The sequence below is a fragment of the Anolis sagrei genome, chromosome 4, assembly GCF_037176765.1.
Source record: "Anolis sagrei isolate rAnoSag1 chromosome 4, rAnoSag1.mat, whole genome shotgun sequence".
Lineage (NCBI taxonomy): Eukaryota > Metazoa > Chordata > Lepidosauria > Squamata > Dactyloidae > Anolis > Anolis sagrei.
The window spans coordinates 174,206,146-174,231,255 of record NC_090024.1 but is presented as its reverse complement, the minus strand read 5'-3'; the positions used below and the strand labels follow the sequence as shown (position 1 = coordinate 174,231,255).

The 25,110-nt window shown below is 40.0% G+C and overlaps 2 protein-coding genes across 5 annotated transcripts in view; one reads left to right on the top strand and one right to left on the bottom strand.

Annotated features, from left to right (window-relative positions):
* Nucleotides 1-417: 417 nt before the first annotated feature.
* LOC132773917 (calreticulin-like) lies at nt 418-25,072 on the bottom strand. Of its 2 annotated transcripts, none has more exons than XM_060773497.2 (9): nt 24,989-25,072; nt 14,187-14,288; nt 13,161-13,364; nt 9,695-9,789; nt 6,389-6,598; nt 3,899-4,012; nt 3,037-3,180; nt 2,098-2,190; nt 418-1,564 (listed from the first exon to the last, which is right to left on the bottom strand). In XM_060773497.2, exons 1-9 carry the CDS (start codon nt 25,011-25,013, stop codon nt 1,433-1,435), a joined length of 1,119 nt encoding a protein of 372 aa, XP_060629480.2. In that variant the 5' UTR covers nt 25,014-25,072; the 3' UTR covers nt 418-1,432. The 2 variants fall into 2 exon arrangements, with proteins under 2 accessions (XP_060629480.2, XP_060629481.2); XM_060773498.2 differs by having other exon boundaries at nt 14,241-14,288.
* The window catches only part of OSBPL9 (oxysterol binding protein like 9), a 70,986-nt gene continuing 70,875 nt past the window's right edge, over nt 25,000-25,110 (top strand). For all 3 annotated transcript variants that reach the window (XM_060773494.2, XM_060773493.2, XM_067467885.1), the window contains exon 1: nt 25,000-25,110. In XM_060773494.2, the coding sequence (XP_060629477.1) occupies nt 25,000-25,110 (111 nt within the window).

The following is a 25,110-nucleotide window of genomic DNA, read 5'->3' as shown; positions in this document are numbered from 1 at the left end:
ACACTGAGTCTTGTGGAACTTCATAGGTTAATTGCTAGGAGGCTCAACCAAAAACAAACATTTGAATCTGCAGCACAGAGCCTCCAAGTCCTGCATCAGCCAAACAAGAATCAACTTTGGATCTTGAGTAAGCTGCTTTAATCTTTTACAGATTTCAAATTTGGATTTGCAGGGGACTTCTATTCACAGCAGTGATCCCCAAATTTGGATCACCAGATTCTACTGAACATCAGTTCCCAGAAGCCAGTCAGTGTGAAAATGATAAGGTACACTGGAAGTTGCAGTCCCATATTATCCAGTATCATGATGTTAAAGGAAGATCATTAATAGTGTTAGATAATAAAGGGTTTCAGGGAGAATCATAGTAGAGGCAAGTGGAAATATTAAAAAGGAGAGGCACTGTTACAATGCAGAAAGTAAATAAAAATATATGAATTTATTAAGAGAAATTCATTCTTTTAAAACAAATTGAAAGGAAAATACTTCAAAAAATTTTTGTCAGATAAGAAAAGGAATGTAATAGGACTACATAAGTAATTATACATGTTTGTTAAATTTTATTTAACTGTTTACACCTCACATAACTGTAATGTGTATCTCCTACAAGCAGGCCTGTCCTTCAGCTCAGCCAAGGAGAATGTTAGATAGCAAAGTGGTTGGTATATCAACATAATTTTAATCCTATCTCAAGTTTCTCCCAAAGATACTTGATGTTTAGAAGTGATAGGTGGATATATTGAATCTTTATAAACTGGATGGGCAAAGTGTGGCCTACTAAACGTTAGATTATAATTCTCATCAGCTACAATATATACTTTAGTACTGAGAAATGCTGACAGTTGCAGCACAACATCTGGATGACTTAATTCACTAATTTAAACCGGAGTACTCTATCCAGCTACAATTCCTAAAGATAAATTTATCCTCATGCTACCTATACTTATATTTCTACCCTGTGATTCTAATCCAAAGGGACAGTCCTCATTGCCTTCGCTTTAGCTTAAACCCTTTAAATGTAGGAGGATATACTTCGTGAAACACCCAGGTGCATCTACACTATGGAATTAGTGCAGTCTGACACCACTTTAATTGCCATGGCTCAGTGCTATGGAATCATGGATACTGAAGTCTTTAGCCTTCTCTGTCAAATAGTGCTGATGCTTTGCCAAATCACAAGTCCCATGATTCCATAGCATTGAGCCACGGTAGTTAAAGTGGTGTCAAACTGCATTAATTCTACAGTGTAGGTGCACTCTCAGACTCTCCTGTCATTACTACTCATCTACTCATAAAATATGTTCACCAAGATTTTTTTATCATTTCCTTTCAGAGCTCCTGTAATAAGGTATAAAAAATCAGCAAAGTATCTGGAAGTTGAAATCAAAGAACAAGTCATTAACATACTGTGTGAAAGTAATTATGTTTTGGTTGTTTACAGTTCATCTTTAACGTTGAGTACTTTTCCATTCTTTCCTTTCTTGGCCTCCTTTCCCTTTGGTTCCTGTTTTTCATTAATTTTGTTATACACAACATCTTGTCTTTCTCTTCTCTTCCATTCTCTCTCCTGTTTATTAGAACAAATTATATGGAATTAATAGACTCAAACTTATAACAATTGCTCATCAAATTCTGTCATTACATGCAAAATTTGCCACCATAGAGCAATGTATATTTTCAAAGTGAACATTTTAATTAAAAAATCCTTCTCACCATCTCATCCTCACTACATATTGACAGCAATTCTGAAGTTACGGGAGAACTGCCATGATACATTTATCAGGTATGGCATGCTATTTGAGTGAAGTATTACATATGCATTTTATTCCTATTATTTCTGGCTCTGTCTGAAAGAATATAATATATTCCTTATGCTAGTTGGGAATTTTTTATAGCTGTCCAAATAATGTTTTGTAAAAATATCACTTTACAGTATTTTAGCTCATTCTTTCTACAGTAGTAACAGTAAATATATTAGAATTAGTTAGTGTTGTTTTTATTCGAAAATTTGGCATCTATGAGAACAAAGGATGAATGTAATAATTAGATTCCGACTTAATCAGTTAATTATACTTTAGTAAAATCAATGTGGTTACTTACATATGTGGCACCCCACATTTCATTCCCAGCATCTTCAGCATATTGTTCATCATTTGTGATAAGAAAATTATCAAAAATTGTACCGGACTTCCCCTGTTGAAATTAGGAAAGGAAATTACTTAACGCAGTCCAACTAAATTTGCAACTATAACTGATTTTGACATCATCAAAGATGGTACAGTATCTTAGCTGAAAATCTTTTAGAGTTGAAATGTAATAAAGCACAGTATACCATTACAAAGCTGATGCCATTAATTACCATATTTAATTGATTCTAAGACTTATCAGTTGTAAGATGCACACTAATTTCAGTACCATTAATAGAAGAAATGTTTTATTTATATATATAAAAAGGCACCTACAATTCTAAGAAACGCTGTTTTATATTTAAGAAAAAGTGCATCTTAGAATAATTGAAACAGAGTAATGTAGCTGCAATCAAATGCTATACTTTTTGGAGTGTTTCTAAAAGTACACTTCTATCCATCTGCTTTGTTCTCAAATTTGTATTTAATGTTTGCTAGGGTCTAAATACCTTAAGAGTATCAGATCCTATTTGATCTTGGAAGCTAAGCTCAGCCTTTGTTAATACTTGGACAGGAGACTGCCAACGAATACAAGATGCTGCAGGTTATATTTCAGAAGAAAGAACTGGCAAACCACTCTGAGTATTCATTACTCAATGAAACCACATGAAATACATGGGTCACCATAAGGTCGCTTGTCCCACCATGATTTGTTGGTGGGGCAGGCCCTCAGAAGTGGCACTGGCACTTTCTTCCCTGCAGATTGACCATTTACTTATCCATAGGTCATATAAAAATCCATAATTTTGGCCCCAAAATCTCTCCTCAATTTACACATAAAGTTGACTTACATGCATTCCCACCAAAGCTGCGGCAGAATAAGTGTGTTTTTTGAATTGTTTAATATACATACCTGTAAAATCTCTAAGCCAATGACACTAATATTAAAATATTTGCAAAGATCAGGATCTGGTTTGTAATCTGGGTTGTCAACTTCTGGTTGGACCCATATGCCATTGTAATTAGGGTTCTTAATAATACGTGGTTTCCAAATGCCCTAAAAAAAAGCATATTTGAAACAAATTTGAATAGGGCTTTTCAAAACCCGTTTAATTAAGGTAGTAGTTAACATAAACCTTTTAATTAAAACCTGACAAAAATGGAACATATTTCTATCATTTGATTATGATGTAATTATCAATTTACAATTAAATGCAGAATCTTCCTAGGATGCATCACTTTAATTGCCACAATTTGATACCATGGTACCTTGGGAGTTGTAGTTTGGTGAGGCACTCTTTGGCAGAGGAGGCTAAAGACCTTGTAAAACTACAACTCTCATGATTCCATAGATTAAGTCATGACATGTAATATGTCGGTAAACTGTATTATTTCTACAGTGTAGAGGTACCCCAATCACAGAACCAAAAGAGAACTACAAAAAATCCTAAATCACTGGATTGTACTTAGATTATTTCAAGGAAGACAAAATTATTTCAGTGTGTTGTAGATCATATTTTCATGGTGGCTGGCAAGCTCAAAATAGAGGAAATTGAATTGTGCTTACAGAGAAAAAAAAGCAAGCACGTTTTGGTATCACGATTGGTGGGGATGAGAGACAGGGTCTTCTCAGTGGTGGCCCCTCGGCTAGGGGTGAGAAAAGCGGTATAGAAATACTGTAAATAATACTTGGAAGACCACAGAACACAGCTAGAGGCTCACTTAGCCCATAAGATGAACTTTTCAACCCTGATGTAAACATATATATCTCTTACTCTGTACTCAGGGTTTGGAATCAATGGTGGTGCCCATTCCCCATCCATCTCTTCATCCCAGTCATCTGGTTTTTCCACACCTGGATCAGGAATTCTTTCTGGCTGATCCCAATCCTGAAAAAATATTTATCATGAGGAGAAATAAAGACTATTAAGTATAACATGTACTTTGGCAAATGAGACAATTAGACAAATGTTAATTTTTTAACTCTATTGGTGGTTGATTAATAATTTTATCTTAATTGTTCTATTGCTGGCAACTCTGAAGGGTGGCTAAATATATTTCAATACATATGACAAGAAATAGTTTTTAAAATGAACCCCCCCCCCCAAATTTCTGTTTTTTAATTTAAAAAACCAAAATTATCAAATATTAATGTTAAGAGAAAGTTTATAAGTAAACACCAGTAGACAGGTCAGCTACAAATAGTTAAATTCCCTAATGAGTATATGGAGTTGCAAAAGAGAAAAGTCCATATGTGTGTGTGTGTATGTCACTTAGGAGAAAGCAAAGAGAAAATGGAAAAAATGATGTGTAATCCGCATTCTATAGCCAACTCTTGCACTTCAGTAACTTAAAAAAATTCAAAATGAAAAGCATTGGAGCTTTGACATAGTAATCGATTATTGTTATTTTTTTTAATGTAATCTTGTAGAGATTGACAGTGTTTTTTTCCTCGTATATTGCATGTAGTATCTTTGAGGCTGACATTCTGTCACACAACATTAGTAGATTTGCAAGTCAAATTTTGTTTAATATGATAGATAAACCTGTGCTTCTGCTTCTAAATTTGCTTTGTACAAATACACACAAGTGATGCAATTTTGGGAGGACAGCCATACAATCTGGGATTTCTAATTCACATTTTTATTGCATCTCTCACCAGCAGCTTTTTTTAGAGTAGGTGGCTGATATAAAAGCAACAATAGGATGCTTATTAATAGCTATGAAAAGGCATGGTGAAGTAGCTAACAAGGATAGCTTCTTTGAACTGCCAACTGGTAATTGGGAGATGGTGGGTAGAATCAACCATAAAAGGCACACTACTGTCATCATTTTTACTGCCTCTTTTTTGTAGCACAGAGATTCTGAATATAGCTGATATTCAGCTATATTCTAGCTCAGTTATGAAATATGCATAGCCTCTATAAAATAGGGTAAGTCCTAGATTCTTTGATGATAGTGTCATTGTTGGATGTAGGTTGATTCCTGAGTGTCAAACAATATAAGATGTTGTTTTATATGAGTGGGGTGGCAGGAATTCTAGTTCAAAAATAAAGGAACATCAGCTGGTTTACAAAACAGGTCTGTAACAATCCTGGTATGCTTGAGGGACATCCAGGAAAGGACTTTGTGGATGTTTTAAGCTAAGGGTCCCCAACCTTTTTAAGTGGAGGGCCGGTTCATGGTCCCTCAGACTGTTGGGGGGGGGGGGGGGCACACTTTAATTGTGCGCAGGTGTGTGCGCCATGCATTGGGTGTGCACATGTGGTGGTAGCAGCCAGGGCAGGACAGGAAAAAGACTTTGTGAGCCAGATTTGACCTGCAGGTGTTGGTTTGGGGACCCCTGTTTTATGCTATACACCCACCCCCTCGCTAAACATGCATATAGCAAAGTATACAATAGCATTACACAGTGTAGTAGGAGTAACAACAGGTATTCACTATTGTCAAAACTGCTGGTGGTTTTGCTCAGTGCCTGCAGTGATGCTAGCTGGAGTGAGGAGGCAATTGAAAAACAGAGGAGAAAGGAGAGAGTGATTCCCTTCATTGCTTTGGCTGTCATCACTACAGATGCTGAGTGACTGGTGGTCGCCACAAAGGGCAGACTGATGGGGAAAGTATGGGTGGCTGTCCAGTGGCACCAAGCTGGTTCTGGAATAGCTGGGCTGTGTGATGCCATTCAGATGCTGGGCTGATTCAGTGCCACACAGTGCAGACCCATCAGCTTCTGAGATGGCTTGGCGGCTGGCCATATGGACTTCGGTAACACCAGTCTGGAGTACTGGAGTAATTGACTGCTGATTAAGGTTAAGTTCTTGATTTATTTTTTAAGACGAATGTTTTTATCTGTTCTGTTAATTCAAAATGAGGATATATTGAAATTTGAGGTATTGATAAATGATAGATTAATGTAATCAGCTTAAGTACAATCAGTGTGACATTTAATCACAGATTAACTTTTATGTATCACTAGTGAGACAGGAAGTCATCTTTCCCCCTTATAGAAAGGTAACATTTCGTAGAATAAATCAAATGTTTATGTGTGTAACAGTTTTCCTTATATGTAGTTCTTATTTGTGTAAAAAACCCTATATTTTCTTATTTTTTGTTATAAATTATTAATTTGAATTACACCTAATTCAAAAACTACACATGCAGCTTCAATGTAGTTAACAAGGGCACATCTATGGACAAGGTATGACTGGCAGGGCATGCAGTTTTAACGTATACAGTGTGAAGCCATGATATTCAAACTGGAACTTTACATCTGGTTTCTTGTCCATGGGATCCTCGATAGTTTCCCTTTCATCCCAGTAATCGGGTTTTGGCATATAAGGATCTACTATCTTCTTTGGAGGCAGAAAATCCCAGTCATCTTCTAAGTTGCCAGACTCAGCCACATAATTGTCAATCTTCACTTCATATGTTAAATCTGGACGTACTATTAGAGTGTACAGATGGGTAAAGTCATCAGTCTCAAAAAGGAAAAAGAATAAAGAGTATTATATGTCAATATAGCATTATTTGCAGGTATTTGATATGGTCAGATTTACCTGTCACATTTCATGTAAACTAAATAGAAAGGTGAGTTACTTATTGGCTGATTTTACCCCACCACTTAGTGAACACCCTGAAAGATCGGAAAGTTGACAGTGTGTAAATTAGGATAGAACAGATGTTTCTTGCTGGCTTGGTGGTATGTTAATAGAAGGGCTCTTCATTCAGAGTGTGTATCAGTCAACCAAAGCCCAAACCATGGCTAAAGAACCTCAGGCCCTCCAAGTGTTTGAACCACCCTTCAATGGTTTGAACCACCCTTCAATGATGAGGTATAAGATAGTAGCTCCTCATCATCTGAAAGGACAGAGGCCTCCCACTCCTGGCCCAAAGATGGTAGGCATTGTTTTCTCATTATAAAGGCCGAGTCTGTTTATGCAAATTAAACTGCATTGAGTTCAATGAAATTTATACTTCAATATGTATATGATTAAAGCTAAAGTGGATGAAAATTATTTACTTCTTAATCTCCAATTTACTTATAGGGACCTTAAAGAAATCACACCCTGTCTGATCTTGGCCAAATTACTTCAAAATGTCTGATTCGCCTCCCAGTAGCATAACCACAAAGATCTCCTTCCCACAGCAATAGCATTTATATTATGTGATGCAAATGCTGTTGAATTGTGACTAGCACCCACCACTAATTCCAGCCACTAACTTTGAGAGTCCATTTTATATTCAGTCAATAATACTGCAGCCTTAGAAGATACTGGGGCTTCTACTGAAGATCTTAAATCCAGAAGATTAAGGCCCTTTCTACACTACCATGTAATCCACATTAACAAAGTAGATAATCCAGATTATCAAATCTGATAATCCACATTATCACTACACTACCATATAATCCAGTTCGAAACAGATAATCTGGAATTTATATGGTAGTATAGAAGGGACCTAAATAATCAACAAGTGGAACTTTCGAAAACTCCCATTTCCTTCCACTCTAACATATGTAATTTATGACAGGAAGCTAAAAAGTCTCTTTGTATTCAAAGATGACACCCATTCATTTGTCATGACTTCTTAATACATATCTGGAACCAGAATCAACTCCCTCAGTAGCTTGCTTCCAAAGAAAAGATGTTGCCCTAGCCTCCTTTTCCTTCCTATGTGATTGTGAGCCTGTAACCATAATGTATCTTTTAGATAAACTTTTGTAAGTAACAGTTTTGAAATAGTCTGTCAGTATTTCATGCCATGTCCTGGTCCACTTCAGAAGAGTTATACAGCTCTTCTGAAAACTCCTTTTCAATTAGATAATCTTATGGATACTTTCCTATTGCTCATAAATTAATTGGTAAGTAAATATTCCTTGTACAATTCACTGTCATTATAATTAATCATGTTTTGATTAATTCATTCTATTTAATTCAGATTGGTTATTCACTGTATTATAACTCATGTTATTTGCATGTAATTGATCTTCATTGCCTGAAAATAATTAAAGTCTTTCCTTATTTACTACCTCTGAATATCAGAAATTGCATTTGCTATCGAATTTGACTCACAAGAAGCTACTATAGAAGACCTAGTCATCATACTTCCTTTCAAATTCATTGGTAAATCCCTCATAGGTAAGTCTACTTGGAATTGCTAATTAATATATTAATCATTTAAATTATTTGCATTGACAAACATTGACCTGTAAGTATTGCATTAATTGGGGAATCATATGTTGACCAGGCATATAAGTCTGTTGCTTCCCTGTTCCAGCACAGCAAGAATCTATTAGTAGTGCTGTGACTGAAACCAGGCTTGCCCTCATTATGGAACTGTGTTCTAATTACTTTGACTAATTTGTAAAGCATTTCCTCATAACCCCGCCCATTGTTTTGAACCTTTTGGTTCAAGATGGGAGCCAAAATAGTTCTGTGATAATTTCATATCCATAGCAGCACTTTTCGCTGCCTGGAAGGCTTTAGAACTCTGATGGATAGCCATTACGGTCTCTGGATACGTCACTGCACTTAAGGTATTTTTCTCCATGGATATATTGTAAATTGCGTCCATTTTGTGTATTTTTGTTTCCTGCCACTTCTTTATTTAATAAGCCATTTACATTATATCCTTCTTGATTATCAGTTTTTGATCTTGCTAGAGATTTTATTTCCTCAGCTTCATTTTACTAGAAACCATAAATATCTTGAATTAATTTTTTTCTCCCAACTTCAGAAACATGCTGGGCAGCAGTCATTTGAGTGACTAATGTTTTTGGCTTTCTCTTGTCCCTCAGTCATCAGAGAGACTTATTCAATTATTCAAATTGGCAATTCATTGTATTGTTCAATATCATCTCCATTCTATCTTAAATCTCTTAATGCTCTTTAATAAACTTCAGAAGAGTTATAACTATGCATGGCAGGACAGGACAGGAGAATAAAAACTGTTGGAAAAGGAGGAAGTCCTAATAGAACTAACGAAGAAAAAAAATAGGTAGTTGGGATGGCCCATGGGATGAACCCAATCATAGTGAATTGCTCCACAAGTAATTCCAAGAATTATCTTTCATATGCAAACCAGGTAAGTTCTTTGTTCTCCTTGAAAAGCATTTCTCATGATTTAATCTCCCAGTTGTCATGTTGGGTGTATAAAAAATAATTGTAAAACAATTTCCAACTTTTAACCCATCCTTTCCTCAAAAAAAGTTTCCAGTGAAGAAGTAGCTAATGTTATCTTGGGAAATAATCTCTGCTAATATTTGTATCGGACTCATAAAATAACCTTTGTAATACTGTACAACGATTTTGAAATTCAACATGTCCATTAACATTGTCATACCAAAATTTAACCATGCCATCAAAATTTTAAATCATGACTTTCATGTTCCAGAGAGTTAGTTGAGACGTATTAAATTACTGTATATTTATACGCCATTGTTGGATTCATATTTTTATATAACAGTGATACTTTGTGGAAAACATAATTACAGGAATACATGAAGAAAAGGACTAAAATAACTAAACTTAAGATACAAATATATTTCTCAGAAAACAAGAGTCCAGTGATTATACCTCACATGTGATGTTTTTTTTAATGAAGTAGTAGTCATCTTTATAGTTGAATATAACCTGTACAATCTTTTTGTGTTCTCCACATATATCTGGGCCTACAACAAAACAATAATATCATAATGATCCAAATCATGTTGGTTAGAGTTGCACCTGCACAAATACAACTCACACAGTTTCATTATAGGTTGAATAAATTTAATCACCCTTAATCCACATTTTGTTTTAAATGCTTATAATATCCCACCCCCCCCCACCCCCCACCAATTGAGGTTTCTAAATGCTCCACAAAATAAAAAGTTCAGAAACCACATAATATAGTTTGGGGTAGCTTGCTGATTAGGAAAATACATATTAATATGTGTGTACGTGTGCGCGCATGTGTGTGTGTATAAGTATGTCTTTACTACAAAGGCTGTTGTTAGGTGAAGGATGTGATGTCTCTGGATTGGCTGTTGCTAGATAAAGTGGCCATCTGTGATGTCATTGGGAAAGAATGGTGACATGTATGACAGGTGGAGATGAAGGAAGGAAAGAGCCAGAAAGAAAGCCATGTTGCTATGGAGACATGATGAGGTTGGCCCTCTCAGCTGGATAAGGGAGAAAAAGGAAAAGAAGTAAAGAAAGAAGGAAGCAAAGGAATGGAGAAGAAAGGGATGGAGAGAGGGGGAAGAAAGAAAAAGGAAGGAAGGAAAGAAAGAAGAGAAAGTAAAGGGGCAAAGTATGAGGGGAGGGGAGGAAAGAAAGAAAGAAAGGATGAAAGGATGAAAGCAGGGAGGCAGTGGCCCTATTGACATACGTATATAGTAGATAACCTAGTATACATGTAAAAATAGTTTAACATCCAGTATAAGAAAATACTGAAAGTGAATACCACCAAAACACATATCATCCTTAAAACATTCAGTCAAAACACTTATATAAACATATAGGTTATACTTAGCTGAAGAACTAGCATTGACAATTTGAGCTCTTGAAAATCTACAGGATGAGTATCACTACTGAAGAGGTTCTGTTCCTAGCAGTCATCCACCTAGATATTAGTGGTAGTCTTGTGCATTTGTATAGAATCACTATCCGTTTCTGTTTGTTTCATTTGTAAGGCCCTGTTTTAGTTTTTGAGTGCCTCTCTCAAAAACGGATGCCTTTCTGAAAGGGGTTTTTTGTCCCAGGTCTGAAAAAACGAATATTTTTGTCCCATTGGTATCAATGGGTAGGCTTCCCATGCTCCTGTTCCCCTCAGTTTTAGGGTGGAACTAGCTAGCTCTGTTGCCACTTCTCCCTGCTGTTTTCCCCTTCAATTGGGAAACCTATCTTGTGCCACTGCTGAGGTCTCTTCATCGAAGCTAGGAGTGGACTTATGGTGGGATCCTTGGCGTGGTGCTGGAATGTGCTGTGTTCGCTGGCTGTTTGCCGGGGCTTGCCCTCCATTGCATTTGCTGGTGGCTGTGCTCTGCGACTGTGCAGGTCCAGAAAGGCACTGGCAAGCGTGGGTATTTTCTGAGCCTGCATGCCACATACTCACTCTCTTTCCAAGGAGAGAGTGTGTGTGGCTTGCAGGCCCAAGATGCCTGTGCCTGCCAGGGCCTGCAACCGAGTGCTGAATGCCTCTTACTCACTGCTTGGCTGCAGGCCCTAGCAGGCACAGGTCCTTTGGGCCTGCAAGCCACACATGCACTCTCCTTGGAAAGTGTGTGTGTGTGTGTGTGTGTAGCTTTGCGGCCCAAAGCACCTGCACCTGACAGTGCCTGCAGTCAAGTGTCAAGAGCAGAGTAAGAGGCACTCAACTGCAGGCTCTGGCAGGCGTAGGTGCGTTGGGTCTGCAAGCCATACACACACACTGCTTGGAAAGAGTGCGTGAGTGGCGTGCACGCCCAAAGTGCCAGGGCTTGCAGCCGAGCACAACAAATCAGGCAACCGAACGGTTAACATTCTCATTTTCTTTTCGTTTCACTGATATTTTTATATCGGAGGGGGGTGTACTGTTTTGGGCCATCAGAATGAAACAAATGGTACAAAAACAAGAATTGAACTGCTGAAACGATTACCGGGCCCATGACTAATTAGTAGCCAAGAAAACTGTATCAGGAACTCAGAAGCTGGCTAGAGCATGAAAGCAGAAAATACAATCTTTAGGGCATGCAGAGCAAAAATACTTGTGAGTTTGTAGCACATGCTGAACCAAATACAGAAACATACTGACCATCTTGCTCAAACAGCCATCAAGCAAAGTCAATGGCCTGTTTGTTTCTTCTGTAGTAATGGAAGCTTCTGAATTCTTTCCAAACAACTGTTACAGTTGTTTAAACTTGAATGGCATGAGAATGTGGATGGCTGTGGTAGGATGCATCCTCATCAGCCAGAGTAATTACTGGCTGCCAGCCAAAGCTGTAAAAAGCAACCCTCCTTACTACCAATGCTACCTATGCATTCAGCAGCACATAAGGCAAGAGAGTATGACTGCATATGCAATGAAGTTTAGCAGCAGACATTAAATCACAATACTGTATACTAAATGTTAATATTAGCATTATGTTAATGTTTACATGATGTGGCTTTATTTGAACTTTTCTTGTATTGCTTGATGTGACCCCACCTAGTCAGTTGCAAGCAGTTATAGTATGCCATTCAGTCCATCCCCTTCTCAAAGAGTTAATGGACTGGGGAAAATATAGAAAAGAATGACTACAATTTTGGAGCACTCTAAATAGCAAAAGACGATGACTTTGGGGAAGTATTATAATAAAGACTAAGATGTGATAAAGGATTTTAAAATGGTAACAAGTATGGAAATAACTGATTGGCATTCTCTTGTCTGTTGATAGCTATGAGTTATGATAGCTAAAGAGAATCTCCACATTCATAGCCAGCATGCTTCTGAATAAACGGGAGGGCTATTGACTTCATGCCACATTTGCAGACTGTAGTAAAGGTAAAGGTTTCCACTGAATTAAGTTCGGTCGTGTCCAACTCTGGGGGGGTGGGGGGTGGTGGTGGTGGTGTTCATCTCCATTTTTAAGCCAAAGAGCCAGTGTTGTCTATAGACACCTCCAAGGTCATGTGGCTGGCATGACTGCATGGAGCGCCGTTAGCTTCCTGCCGAAGTGGTACCTATTGATCTACTCACATATGCATATTTTTGATCTGCTAGTTTGGCAGAAGCTGGGGCTAACAGCGGGAGCTCACCCTGCTTCTCGGATTTGAACCACCACCCTTTTCAGTCAGCAAGTTCGGCAGCTCAGTACTTTAACCTGCTTTGCTACTGGGTGAAAACAAAATGTTATGCGGTCTCTTACATGTTTTGCATATAGACAGTACATAGTGATTGTTACTGTTATATATATTGTAGTCCTAAGTAATACAGGAGAGAAAATTATCACACCACTAATCCCAATTTTCTCTATTTTGTGCAAAATAATTGTATAAAATAGATACTAATACCGATGATGAGGCATTTAAGAAAACTTACCAAACATAATATAGTACTGTGAATCTTCATTCAAAATCTCTTGTTTCAAGTCTTCATGAAATAGTTTAATATAAGCACCACCACAATCAACTTGTTGATCATATTTTACTGTATACTGAACCACAAGGGTCTGGCCTTCATTACTAAAGGGTCGAAACCTTGCTGATACTGCATACCACTTTGTATCCTGAGTTGTCTGCAGGCCTATAAAGATAATTATAGTTAAATAATCAAATAAAGATACTGTTTAAAAGCTTTATTCTACTCTTTATGCAATCACATAATATTTCTTTGTGCCTGGTTTCACCACTGAAATTGTGAGGACAACTTAGTGTTATATAGGTTATTATAAACAATTTCTTATAATTTCTTTCACTAATGAGAACAAAGAGATTTTTCATAAATGACTTGCAAGGGTTTTTCAAAACTAGTTTTTATTTATTTCAGTCATTTTACAATTGTTTTAAATAGTTTTATTTTATGTAATGTTTAATTGCAGTTTAGCAACAATTTTGCATGTTCTTACTTACATTTTTGTAAGTGCTTTTAATAGCACTTAATTTTGTAAGCAATCTTGACAGGATATAATGAAAAAATAACAACAACGACAACAATTCTAAGATTGTGTAGAAGTACAAAAATAACTTTACTATGAGTTTAAATCTCTCTCTCACACACACATATAATTTTTGCTTCAAAGCTAAAAAGCTTATATAAAAGAAATGTGGTAAGGACAACCTCCCCCCCCCCCCCAAATTTTGAAGATTTCGACTGGTTTTTGAATAGGACTCTCTAGCATCACATTGCATTTTTTTTAATTCCTCAAGTTGGAAAAGTCATATGGAATGTGGCATAAGGGCTTCTTTACGATACCAAAATCTTCTTTGTGTTGCAGAGATTGTCACCCCAGGCAATGCTATAAGGTACTAGATGACCTCTAAGAATATTGTACAGCAAGGCATGAAAGAATAATCTAAAGATGTTCCAATTCTCATATATTTTGAGGCTGTACATGCATTACTTTACCTATATCTTTTTCTCTATCTCCATAAAACCTTCCTGCTCCTATGCGAAATTTACCATAATCTGATCTGTGTTTAGACTGAACCCACCGCTTTTGCCATTCATCTGAAAAGAGAAAAATACACTGTTATTTAAAAGGCAGTAACAAAATCCACATTATGTTAAGGCATGGCTAAAATGTGTGTATGCATTCTCAGTGACACCATTTGACACCTTCATGAGAAGCAAGGATTTGATAGATATTTCTTATTTAATTAACTGACAAAAACATAATTACAATAGAGCAGCCATACACATAATCTGCATCTTTCTTATTCTCATCTGTGTAAAGCTATGACAGCACATTTTTAAAGGTACAATTGCTAAAGCTTGAATTAAATTTGATTAAAAACAACCCTATGGATTAAAAATAAACTCCATCATTTTACTCAGAAATGCTTAGGTATCACAACAGCTTATATTTAATCCCATTGACATAACTGCTCATGGTCCCAAGAGATCACCAGTGCATGTTGTATCATGTTGATTAACTGCTTGGTGTACAGTATGTCCTGTTTAAATCACCAAATGAAAGCAAATGCAAGCAAAAGAAAACTGATTCAATTGAATCTCCAATCAGTGATGTTATAAGTAAGTTTCAGCATACTCAAGGGTAACTCAGGATGAAGACAATTTAGTCAAAATAAACTCCTAGAAAGGGCAAATCATAAGGGGTGGGAATGGTTCAAGCAATCTGTTTCCCCGTGGGATACAAAGAAGAGAATGGAGGAAGAGAGGAAAGACATATAATCTTCCCTCTTTTATTTTGTCTTTTCATTCCTAGGAAACAAATCTCCAATATTAATAAAACAAAGCAAAAATGAAGTAAAATGTTACTTATGTATTTGGCTTTATCTCCATATGCTAAAATATTATAAATAAAGCTGCAGTAAGCATAGGAATGATAAACAGTTAACATTAAATAAATATGTTGAACCTAGGACAATTAAAGCCTTTTTATTAACATAAAGAACACAAACAACATTTTATATAAAATGGTATGTTAAAGAGAAATATTGGAAATGTTTATTCAAATCTGCTTTGCAACCCAATGTTGGCTATCTGATCATATTTAAATAGATAATAATATCAAACCTAGATACACCATTTCCACGGTCCCTAGATATACCAATATAAAATGCTGCTTCCTTTTGTTCAACCAGTTTTTCTCTCAATTTCCTCTCCTACTCTCAGAAATCTTCTTAAAATCTTCTTAAAATCTTCTTAAAATTTTCTCTCATATTGCCATTACTTATCATTCTTTAATATTCTCCACATGTAAATCAGAAGATACAGGAGATATTTTGTAACCACTTATCAATTCATTTTTATTGCACTTCACTAGAACATTAAACAAAAATGGGTTATAAGAATGAAGACTATACAAATAAAAAAAGACTGTGATAGGTCAATATTTTCTTTCTAGGAAAAAAAAGACAAAATGCCACTTACCCTCATCATCAAATTCTTCCCTAAAATACTCTTTTATTACAGAATGTGGCTGCTTTGCTTTTCCAGAAGAGTTTTCAGTATTTTGAGCTAGTTTTTGAGATACAAGCCCCATCAAAAGGGTCCCTAAGCAAATCAACTTGATGATTGATATCATAGTAATATTTCAGAGAGATTTCTAAATTTTGCAGCAACTCCAATAATTTTTGAAATCTCTTAATATTTTTCTTAACCCAATGCCACTACAGCCATCACACTGATAAGCAAGCAAACTGAGTCTTCCCATTGGCTAGTATCTTTGAATAATTATGCTACGGGGACCAACCAAAAGGAAACACGCAACTGAAAGAGCATAGACATTACCTGGAATGTCTCAAAGGGTTTTAGAAAACAGCATACTGTGATCTAATTCAGATGAATTCAAACTCATAAAGCATATCGGCTTCCTATTCTTTGGAAATCTAGCTAGTGTTCTGCAATCGGAAATATTTTTTAAATGTAACTGCATTGTTAAAAATTCAGGTTAAAATGTCCTAATTTTAAAATGTTTAAATCTATAAAAATTATGAAATATGACTTAAAATTAAAATAAGTAACAACTTTCCATTGCCTATTCACAATTGTTCCATTTCTGAGTGTGACATCCCCTTTTGCTCCATGGTCCTGTACTTTTATGCAGTAAATCTATAGGAACATACAGAGGCCCCTTTCACACAGCTGTATAAAACCCACATTGAACTGGATTATATGACAGTGTGGACTCAGATAAAGCGGTTCAAAACAGATATTGTGGATTATTTGCCTTGATATTCTGGGCTATAGGGCTGTGTGAAAGGGCCCTGAGTTATATCCAGTAATATCCAGCCTAACCAGGCAGTTCAACCATCTCCAGTATAGCAACTAGAAAACCTTTTAGAATCAGGTTTGGTTACCATGGCAGGCCGAAGCAGGGGAAATGGAAAATCTTTCTACTCTGACAGCTAAGAAAACATTTGATCAATCCATTGTCCTCTATTTTTAATTACTGTGGTACAATGCATACATATTTAGGTCATTTCTGAAGAAAACAAGATAATGACGTAAAAGAATTTCATTTTACCCTTGTTTACACTGATAAGTAAGGTACTGAATGGAATTCCCACGAGAATTAGAATAATAAAATTGAGCTGGAATAGTTGGGAGTGTGAGAACAATGTCATAGCTTTTTAAATCTAGTCAATAAGAATAACTGTGTGGTTGGGAGACTTAAAAATGTAAAACTGCCCATGTAGGAAGTAAAACAAATGTGTATCCTTGCATGGAGAAATTGCATTGGTAGTTGTAGTGAGGCACCAGCTCTTTGGCAGAGAAGGCTAAAAACCACCAAAACTTCAGCTCCCATGATCCTATATCCCAATGGCCAATGCAGTTAAAATGGTGTCAAACTACATTATTTCTACATTGTAGATGCAGCCTTTTGTTCATTGTAAGTATTTTAACAACAATCAAAAGCTTGAGTATTTTATTATCACTTTGAGACACCCCTTCCCTACAATATACTTACAAAACTGAGCACTTTGTGGGTTAAAACTAGCATATTCAATTGACCTTAAAAGGGGTCATATACTCTGTACTCCAGCAGTCTTCAAGCATATCCTAAATACCACTGCAATCTGTCATTTTGTATCAGCACTAACTTCTGCATGCAACTGCTGTTAATCAACAAACTTGAATAACTAGAACCAACGGATCTCTTTAACGGAGTGTTTTTAGTAGTCTAATAAATTACTGAACAACTGAGGGCAGAAGTATTTCACATTATGATGAAATTACATCTTAAACAGGAGAGACCAGTCATGAAATAGAGACAGTGATTAGAGAAGTGGTTGAATTTGATGATGCTTAACACTTTCACCATTTCCTCTTTACTCACTTTAAAGCACATGCTTTCTGCAATACTGTATCTGGAGTGGAGCCTCAAATACAATCAAATTCAGTGGAACTGAATTCATTTAGATAACTCACCTTGTTTCTGGAATTAAACACACCATGTTCATCTCAGCCATTTAATCCATTCTTATGTTTTCCTGACTGGATATCATTTTAAGTTTTAAAAAAGCAGTTGGCAATAGTCTGTTAAAAATTAAAACACAGCATTAAGAGCCACATTTTGACCTCTCTTATTTCCTCTCCAATGAGAACACAAACCCAAGTGACTTGAGCAGAACATTAAAAGGCTTTTCATGAACACTCCATAGGAGCAGAGCCTTGGTTAAAAGCTAAAGGATGGAGCAAACACAAATTTAAATGGCCATGAAGATGTATATGTATGTATATACATCTTCATATATACTGTATATGACACAGTTGAGTCTCTAAAAAGAACTGAGTTTTTCTTTTCCAGAAATCTACAGTACTCTAAAACCCAAAACTTGTTGCTGCTGTCACCTTTCCACGTTTGCGGAAAAGCAACGAGTTATAGAACTGTACTCTTTCTCAAAATATAGTCTGGGAGCAATATTAGAGGGGCCAATAACATCACTTCAGAGGTGCATTTTTTGCTCATCCTTCCATGTAATACAGTAGACTCCTCAGATAACCAAAATGGTCAATCAATGGCCAAAACTGCTGATACTACATTATTCACAAAGCTATTTTTATGATACAGTACATAAAACTGTGTTACACTAGGTTAAGTTTGCCTCTATTTGCTCTTAATTGCTGTATTTTAACAATATTAATATAAAAATACAGAATTTATGGTATGGGATAGTATGGGGTATAATATTAGTTAGGCCTAATTTTAAGAGTAACTCTCAAGCAACCAGAAATTATACTTATTCAGCATCTATCAATCCCCTTGGGTGCTGGTTAATGGAGTGTCTACTGTATATGCCATTCCATGCTAGCAATATCCCTTTACATCTGATGCAAATGTCCTGTAACAAAAGGACATTTCTCATAAAGAGGTCTGAACTTGGGAAAATGACTTTTGGTTATCAGATACATTGCTTTCACTTATCAACAGTACTTGACCATTGTAAAGATCTGTATGGCATTATACAGTCCTTTGAAGATTTAAGGCAAGGGTCATAATTTGGTCTTTCTCCATCATATTCCATTCCATCCCATGACCCCAACTGTGTAAATATGCTTTAATGTTGTTAACTCAGACTTTTGTCTGACCCATGAAAGAGACTTCTAAGGACACACACTGTAGAATGAATCCAGTTTGACACCACTTTAACTGCTATGGCTCGATGCTATGAAACCATGGAGTTGCTGTTTAGTGAGGCACTCTTGGTTAGAGAAGGCGGTACTGTTCCATTATCTGGACAAAGGCCAAAAGGGGGTGCTAGACAGAGAAGGGTAGTCCATTTTATGGGGTGGAGGGTAGGTTGAAGGAGTAAAACCATTTTGCCCTGTTTTCCTGTTATTTCCCCCACCCATGCCACTCTCCTGGAAACTATTGGGGATAATGGATGATGACCTGTTAGGATTACTGACCATCGGAGTATAGGTCATGAACTGTTAGGATCACGACCTAATCAGAGTAACAGAGTTTATTTGGTATAAACTCTCGGCATGTAGATATTTTGTTTTTGTTTGATGCTTTCAGCAAACAATGAGGCAAGCAGACATCTTTCAAAGATAACAAGTTTACTGATAACTTCATGTACGAGGGTGAGCCAAATTTAGTGATACCAAATGAGAAACTCCCCCCTGGGCACACAGAAAACTGGGCGACTTGGAAGGCGCTGACAGAATGCGCTCTGGCACCACGAGATCCAGAGCCAACCTTAAGAAATGGGGCTACAAAGTGGAATCCACGATATGCGAGTGTGGAGAAGAGCAAACCACTAACCACCTGCTGCAATGCAACCTGAGCCCTGCTACATGCACAATGAAGGACCTCCTTGCGGCAACACCAGAGGCACTCCAAGTGGCCAGATACTGGTCAAAGGACATTTAATCAACTACCCCCCCTCGATGGACTGTCACCTTGTCGTGGTGAGGGGGCTTGCGCGTTCCGATGAACCTGTAGGCACAACAACTGGAGTCGTGCACTCCCAGGAGTGGCCGCGGGGGAGGTTCCAGACCAAGCACAGTCCGAAGACCCAAAGACCTCAACGGCGGAGCAGGCGGAGGATAACATGGTACATGTTACAACGGCTGCGAAGGCGGAAGAAGGCTGCAACAGACTGAGAAGCCACGGTCATTGTGTTAAACTACATCACCAGTGCGGCAACACCAGAGGCACTCCAAGTGGCCAGATACTGGTCAAAGGACATTTAATCAACTACCCCCCCTCGATGGACTGTCACCTTGTCGTGGTGAGGGGGCTTGCGCGTTCCGATGAACCTGTAGGCACAACAACTGGAGTCGTGCACTCCCAGGAGTGGCCGCGGGGGAGGTTCCAGACCAAGCACAGTCCGAAGACCCAAAGACCTCAACGGCGGAGCAGGCGGAGGATAACATGGTACATGTTACAACGGCTGCGAAGGCGGAAGAAGGCTGCAACAGACTGAGAAGCCACGGTCATTGTGTTAAACTACATCACCAGTGGAACCTCACTCTGTGAAGTCTGTGTGTTGATCAGTTGTGCACTGACCTCCACACATTAAAAAAACCCACGCACAGGCGTCTTCCAAGAAAAAAAACAAACCAACCAAAGCCCCATGGCGATCAGCGAGTGGCGACGGGGGCAGACTGTGAAATCTGGAAGCCCCTAGTCACAGACTGGCACATGGGCGGTGGGTACGGACTCAGTCGTTCTACCTCAAGGTCCGAGGCAGTTGAGTAGTTCGGTAGCTGTATCCGCGACTGAGCAGCCCTTTTGAGGACCCACTCTGCTCACCCCACACGGGGAGGGGGCTAGAAAAGGTGCCCTAAACATAGTCTGTCTCACTTATCCCTGACTGGACTGCCGCGTCCAGTGGGGTCACCACCCTGCGGCCAAAAAAGGAAAATGAACTTCGGTACGTGGAACGTACGGACTCTGATGGACAACAGTGGCAGTGAACGCCCCGAACGCAGAACTGCCATCATTGCAAGGGAGCTGGGACGCTTCAACATCGACATAGCAGCCCTTCAGGAGACCCGGAGAGCAGGAGAGGGACAGCTGAAGGAAGAAAAAGGAGGCTACACCTTCTTCTGGAAGGGACTGCCCGAAGAAGACCAAAGACTGCACGGAGTTGGCTTTGCTATCAGGAATGATCTGGTGAAACATCTGACCGAAGCACCCACTGGCATCAACAAACGTCTCTCAACCCTCCGAATCGATCTTGCCAAAAACCAACGGGCAACCATCATAAGTGCCTATGCACCAACACTAGATGCTGACGAAGACATCAAGGAGAAATTCTACTGTCAGCTGGACACCGTCCTATCGGGGATACCTAAGGAGGACAAAATCATCCTCCTGGGGGACTTCAATGCAAGAGTCGGGCGAGACTTCGACCTGTGGCCAGGGACCATCGGAAAAGACGGGGTTGGAAACAGCAACTCAAATGGCATCCTGCTTCTCACCAAATGTGCGGAGCACAACCTTGTCATCACCAACACGCTCTTCCGCCAGAAAAACAAGTTCAAGACATCATGGAAGCACCCCCGGTCAAAGCATTGGCACCTCTTAGACTATGTAATCACACGCGCCAGAGACCGCCGTGACGTGCTCCTCACAAGAGCCATGACAGGTGCTGACGACTGCTGGACTGACCACAGGCTAATTCGATCCTCGATGGCTATCAAGATCGCTCCCAAGCGCAGACTCCAAGGAAGGAAGACAAGGCGCAAAATGAACACCCAAGCCCTTCAGGAGCCTTCCAGACGAGCCCATCTCCAAACAGCACTCAAGGACCATCTACCCACAGTACACCCTGAAAATGTTGAGGAACATTGGAACAAACTGAAGACCTCCATCATCCAAGCCTGCGAAGAAACTATTGGATACCAAGCCAAGAAACATCAAGACTGGTTTGATGAAAATGACATCGAGATCCAACAGCTAATTGACAAGAAAAGGAAAGCCTTCCAAGCATGGCAGAGAGACATCAACTGTGCTGCTAAGAAAAAGATCTACGCCAGTGCAAAAACTGAGGTTCAAAGAAGGACAAGAGAACTCAAGAACATCTGGTGGACAAAGAAGGCTGAAGAAATCCAACACCTGGCAGATACCCATAATGCTCAAGGATTTTTCAAAGCCACAAAGGTCATCTATGGGCCAAGAAACCATGGCATACAGCCTCTACGCTCATCAGACGGAACCAAACTCCTGAAGGACCAAAAGTCAATTGCACTACGTTGGAAAGAACACTACCAAAGCCTCCTAAACCGCAGCTCCAGTGTGGCCGAAGAGGTCCTCTCACAAATCCCGCAACAACAAACCAGGGATGAGCTTGCAGCACTGCCTAGTTTGGAAGAAGTCAGCAATGCCATCAGCCAACAAAAGAACAACAAAGCCAGCGGACCGGATGGGATCCCTGCTGAAATCTTTAAAGAGGGAGGACCTGCGCTGACACACCAACTCCACCAGCTCATAGGAAAAGTGTGGGTGACCGAGAAAATCCCAGCAGACTTCAAGGATGCCACCATCATCACCCTCTTCAAAAAAGGGGAAAGAACAGACTGCGGAAACTATCGAGGTATCTCCCTTCTAACCTCTGCTGGAAAAATCCTCGCAAGAATCCTTGCAAACCGCCTTCTGCCCCTCTCAGAAGACACCCTCCCAGAATCCCAGAACGGCTTCCGCCCCTCCAGAGGAACTGTGGACATGATCTTCACTGCACGACAGCTCCAAGAAAAATGCAGGGAACAAAACCAACCTCTGTACATGGCATTCATCGACCTTGCAAAGGCATTCGACACAGTGAATCGCAGCGCTCTCTGGACCATCCTCCAAAAAATCGGGTGCCCAAGCAAATTTGTGAACATCCTGCGGCTCCTCCACGATGACATGATGGCAACAGTCTTGGACAACAATGGCTCCCAAAGTGACCCATTTAAAGTGGAATCGGGTGTCAAACAGGGATGTGTTATTGCCCCAACTTTATTCTCCATCTTCATCGCCATGATACTTCACCTTGTTGATGGGAAGCTTCCCACCGGAGTGGAAATCATCTATCGGACAGACGGCAAGCTATTTAACCTCAGCAGACTGAAAGCCAAAACCAAGGTCACAACAACATCTGTTATAGAACTCCAGTATGCTGATGACAATGTCGTCTATGCGCATACAGAAGAAGATCTACAAGCCACTCTCAACACCTTTGCAGAAGCATACACAAAGCTTGGCCTGTCACTGAACATCGAGAAAACCAAAGTGCTGTTCCAGCAGTCACCAGCCGTCCCCTCTCCAATGCCAGAGATACAGCTTAATGGTGTAACATTAGAAAATGTCGACCATTTCCGCTACCTTGGCAGCCACCTCTCCACCAAAGTCAACATCGACGCCGAAATACAACACTGCCTGAGCTCTGCAAGTGCAGCATTTTCCCGAATGAAGCAGAGAGTGTTTGAGGACCGGGACATCCGTAGGGATACTAAGGTGCTTGTCTATAAAGCTATTGTCCTCCCAACCCTGCTATATGCCTGTGAGACGTGGACTGTCTACAGACGTCACATGCAGCTCCTGGAACGTTTCCATCAGCGCTGCCTCCGGAAAATCCTGCAAATCTCCTGGGAAGACAAGCGGACAAACGTCAACGTGCTGGAGGAAGCAAAGACCACCAGCATTGAAGCGATGGTCCTCCAACATCAACTCCGCTGGACAGGCCACATTGTCCGGATGCCTGACCACCGTCTCCCAAAGCAGTTGCTCTACTCCGAACTCAAGAACGGAAAACGGAATGTTGGTGGACAGGAAAAGAGATTTAAAGATGGGCTCAAAGCCAACCTTAAAAGCTCTGGCATAGACACTGAGAACTGGGAGGCCCTGGCCCCTGAGCGCTCCAGCTGGAGGTCAGCTGTGACCAGCAGTGCTGCAGAATTCGAGGAGGCACGAGTGGAGGGTGAAAGAGAGAAACGTGCCAGGAGGAAGGCGCGTCAAGCCAACCCCGACCGGGACCGCCTTCCACCTGGAAACCAATGCCCTCACTGCGGAAGAAGATGCAGAGCAAGAATAGGGCTCCACAGCCACATGCGGACCCACAAGGAAACCCATGATGGAAGACCATCTTACTCGTCCAACGAGGGATCGCCTAAGTAAGTAAGTAATCAACTACCAAGCTTGCAAACTTTGTGTTTTGTCTGTCTGTTTGTTTGTTTTGTTAAAAATGTAATACAACTATCTGGTTGCTCCTGACACGATAAATAAAAATAAATAAATAAAGCCATTGATTGAGGTTCTGGGTTTGAGCCTGCCACCTTTGGACTCTTGCTTGCTGAGGTGTTCCAGCGAGTGTCTCTGTAGATCTTAGAAAACTATTTCTTGATTTAAGTCGTTGACGTGTTGGCTGATACCTAAACAGGGGATGAGCTGGAGATGTCACTGACTTGGTCCTTTCACTATTGGCTGCTACTTCCTGGAGGATGTCAGGTGGTGCAATACCGGCTGAACAGTGTAATTTCTCCAGTGGTGTAAGTTGCAGACACCCCGTGATAATGCAGCATGTCTCATTAAGAGCCACATCCACTGTTTTAGCGTGGTGAGATGTGTTCCACACTGGGCATGCATACTCAGCAGCAGAGTAGCATAGCGCAAGGGCAGATAGAATAATAGAATCAAAGAGTTGGAAGAGACCTCATGGGCCATCCAGTCCAACCCCCTGCCAAGAAGCAGGAATATTGCATTCAAATCACCCCCGACAGATGGCCATCCAGCCTCTGTTTAAAAGCTTCCAAAGAAGGAGCCTCCACCACACTCCGGGGCAGAGAGTTCCGCTGCTGAACGGCTCTCACAGTCAGGAAGTTCTTCCTCATGTTCAGATGGAATCTCCTTTCTTGTAGTTTGAAGCCATTGTTTCGCGTCCTAGTCTCCAGGGAAGCAGAAAACAAGCTTGCTCCCTGAAAGATGCAGCCACCTCTCTTTACTCTTTCCAGGCATTTCCCTAACGCCTCCGAATGGGCGCGCGCTCCCCCTAGTGGCTTCTTCCCGGTTTGACAAGCGCGCGCCCAAGCCACGCCCCCTCCCCGCCCCTCAGTTGTTTGCTTGTTTTTTTTCTCGCCCGACGTGACAGCCGTATAAGCCCCTCCCCCGTCTCGCGCTGCTTCACTCAGGCGTCGCTTCATTGACGGGGCCCCCAGCGCGCATGCGTGCCTTCCTCCTCTTGCCTTCTCCCTCGCTGGCCCCGCCAGGCCTCCCTCCAGGCCCCCTCGTTCGCTTCCCAGTGGCATCTTACCGGCTCCCAAGATGGCGTCCATCATGGAAGGCCCGCTGAGTAAATGGACCAACGTGATGAAAGGATGGCAGTACCGCTGGTTCGTGCTCGACTACAACGCGGGGCTGCTCTCCTACTATACG

Excerpts from the sequence above, each read along its gene's own strand:
- LOC132773917 (XM_060773497.2), bottom strand. The coding sequence starts at position 25,013 with ATGATGGACGCCATCTTGGGAGCCG. Across the intron at positions 4,013-6,388 it reads CCATGGACAAGAAACCAGAT|GATTGGGATCAGCCAGAAAG; the intron begins GTAAAGTTCCAG and ends ATATTTTTTCAG. Across the intron at positions 2,191-3,036 it reads TTGGCTTAGAGATTTTACAG|GGGAAGTCCGGTACAATTTT; the intron begins GTATGTATATTA and ends TAATTTCAACAG.